The sequence below is a fragment of the Rhododendron vialii genome, chromosome 12a, assembly GCF_030253575.1.
Source record: "Rhododendron vialii isolate Sample 1 chromosome 12a, ASM3025357v1".
In the NCBI taxonomy this organism is placed as follows: domain Eukaryota; kingdom Viridiplantae; phylum Streptophyta; class Magnoliopsida; order Ericales; family Ericaceae; genus Rhododendron; species Rhododendron vialii.
Window position 1 is genome coordinate 28,174,509 of NC_080568.1, and position 2,201 is coordinate 28,176,709.

General features: G+C 45.6%; 1 protein-coding gene across 1 annotated transcript; it reads left to right on the forward strand.

Annotated features, from left to right (window-relative positions):
• The first annotated feature begins 250 nt into the window (after positions 1-250).
• On the forward strand, positions 251-1,843 carry LOC131310665 (leucine-rich repeat receptor protein kinase EMS1-like). Its single transcript, XM_058337819.1, has one exon. It carries the CDS (start codon positions 314-316, stop codon positions 1,391-1,393), a length of 1,080 nt encoding a protein of 359 aa, XP_058193802.1. The 5' UTR covers positions 251-313; the 3' UTR covers positions 1,394-1,843.
• The last annotated feature ends 358 nt before the right edge of the window (positions 1,844-2,201 follow it).

Here is a 2,201-nt window from a genome sequence, read left to right on the forward strand (position 1 = left end):
ATTTTGAGAATGTGAACATAAATATTTAAACTCATATGAATAGACACTTAAATAAATTTATTATTTAGAATGCCTATTTAATTTCTTCATTATTCTTTTAGACTTGAATTGTAACTGTATGTAGTTTTTTTTTTTATCAGATAACTGTACGTAGTTTGAATTGTATTCAACGCGCAAGCAATCAACACATTTGTCCCCTCATACTCCGCTTTCCATATTTCAAAGTCACCACGACTCATCAGTCAAATATTCTCTCTCTCTCTCTCTCTCTCTCTCAACAAGTATCCGTTCCTCTCTCTATCCCCCTTTCCCAATGGAACCAGTCCTCCAATCCATCCTCGCCGCCGTCGCCGCTGGCTTCTTCCTCGCCATGGTACTCGCCGCCGTATGCGCCGCCCGCAAGAACAATCGCGGCGGACTCCCGATCACTAGCAGAACCCCAGCCGCAACGGAGCGGTCCTCCACGTTCGACCCCTCGGCCCTGAACCCGGTCTCCATGCCGGAGCTCCTCAAGGCGACCCGCAACTTCTCCCCGGACCTCATCATCGGCGGCGGCAGCTTCGGCCTGGTCTATAAGGCCCGCCTCCCCAACGCCACTGTCGCCGTCAAGAAGCTCAGCCCGGACGCCTTCCAAGGGTTCCGCGAGTTCCGGGCCGAGATGGAAACCCTAAGCAAGCTTCGACACCCCAACATCGTCACCATACTCGGTTACTGCGCCACTGGTTCTGACCGCGTACTTATTTACGAGTACATAGAGAAAGGCAGCCTCGACCAGTGGCTGCTGGACACCACGTCCGTGGCAGCCAGGTCGAGGCTGCCTCTGTCTTGGGAAACTAGAGTAAATATTACTAGAGGGGTTGCCAGTGGGTTGGCCTACATGCATAATTTGGAAACACCCATCATTCACAGGGACATTAAGGCTAGCCATGTCTTGTTGGATAATGTCTTTGAGCCACACATTGCCGGTTTCGGTTTGGCTAGGAGGATCGAGGGCACCCATTCCCACGTGTCGACCAAAGTCGCCGGGACAAGGGGGTACATGCCACCAGAGTACATCCAGGGCGCTACCATGGCGACAGCCATGGGGGATGTTTACAGTTTCGGGATACTTATGCTGCAAATCTCGACAGGGATTCGACCGAATCTTCCGTTTGAGGTGGAGGAAGAGGAGGAGGGGGATGGGAAGGAAGTGAGGTTGGTTGAATGGGCTAAAAAAAAGGTGGCTCAAGACCGTCACATGGACATTCTTGATGCTAATATCTCAAGGGAAGGGTTGAAGGAATCCGCGGTTGTCGAGTTCCTCCGGATTGCTATCTTGTGTACTAGTAACTCGTTCAAAGACAGGCCTCCTATGATGGAGGTGGTGGAGTTGCTGAATCGGATTTCAGCTTGAAATCGCACTTTTGGCTACTTTTCGCCGGTTGTGTGAGTGGTGTTGTTGCTTAATGCTTGTATGGGTGGTGTTGCCTAAATTTGATGAAGAGTGAGGACGGTGAGTTTGTTGCGGTGTTCATTCTGCTCATGGTCCTAACCAAATGAGGGCATGGAAGTGGATGTACATAGCTTCCGGAGCCAAGTCGCTTAGGTAAACTTCATAAGCTGGAATATTTCCCCGTATTAGGATATGCTGTAAATCGTATCCGTGTTTAGTAGTATGTAGATAGGTTGATCTCTAGATAGTTTCATTTATCAGATCATTTGAGATAATAATTTGAGGAGGAATGCTTAATCACTATTATCTTATGCATACTTAGGCTCCGTTCCAGAAATCTTCTTAAAAAATAAGCAGCTTATTTCACATTTTCAAATTCAAAAATAATGTAAATGAAAAATAATTTTTCAATTTTTTTTGCATCGTATAAAAGATCTCAATGAGATCTTTCAAACAAGATCCATAGTGCATATTTTTAGATTTCAATAAGTCCCTCATTTTTAAGCTTGAAATTGCCTTCTTAAAAAATAAGGGCTTTTTTGGAGTTCCGGAACGGGGCCTTATTGTCAAAAAGCACATAGTTACAGGAAATGCTTTGCTTCAGCTGGCATTCGAAACTCAGCCATGGAAATTACAACAGAATTCAAAATGGAAACAGCAATCTAGGTCAGATAGATGTGATTCAATTAGTCACTCGACTACAATAACAAACAACGACGATGACATGCCAATCTAATGGCATAGAAACAAGCTTACAATAACTAACTGA

Bases quoted from the DNA above. Each gene is read 5' to 3' on its own strand.
- LOC131310665 (XM_058337819.1), top strand. From the start codon at position 314: ATGGAACCAGTCCTCCAATCCATCCTCGCCGCCGTCGCCGCTGGCTTC.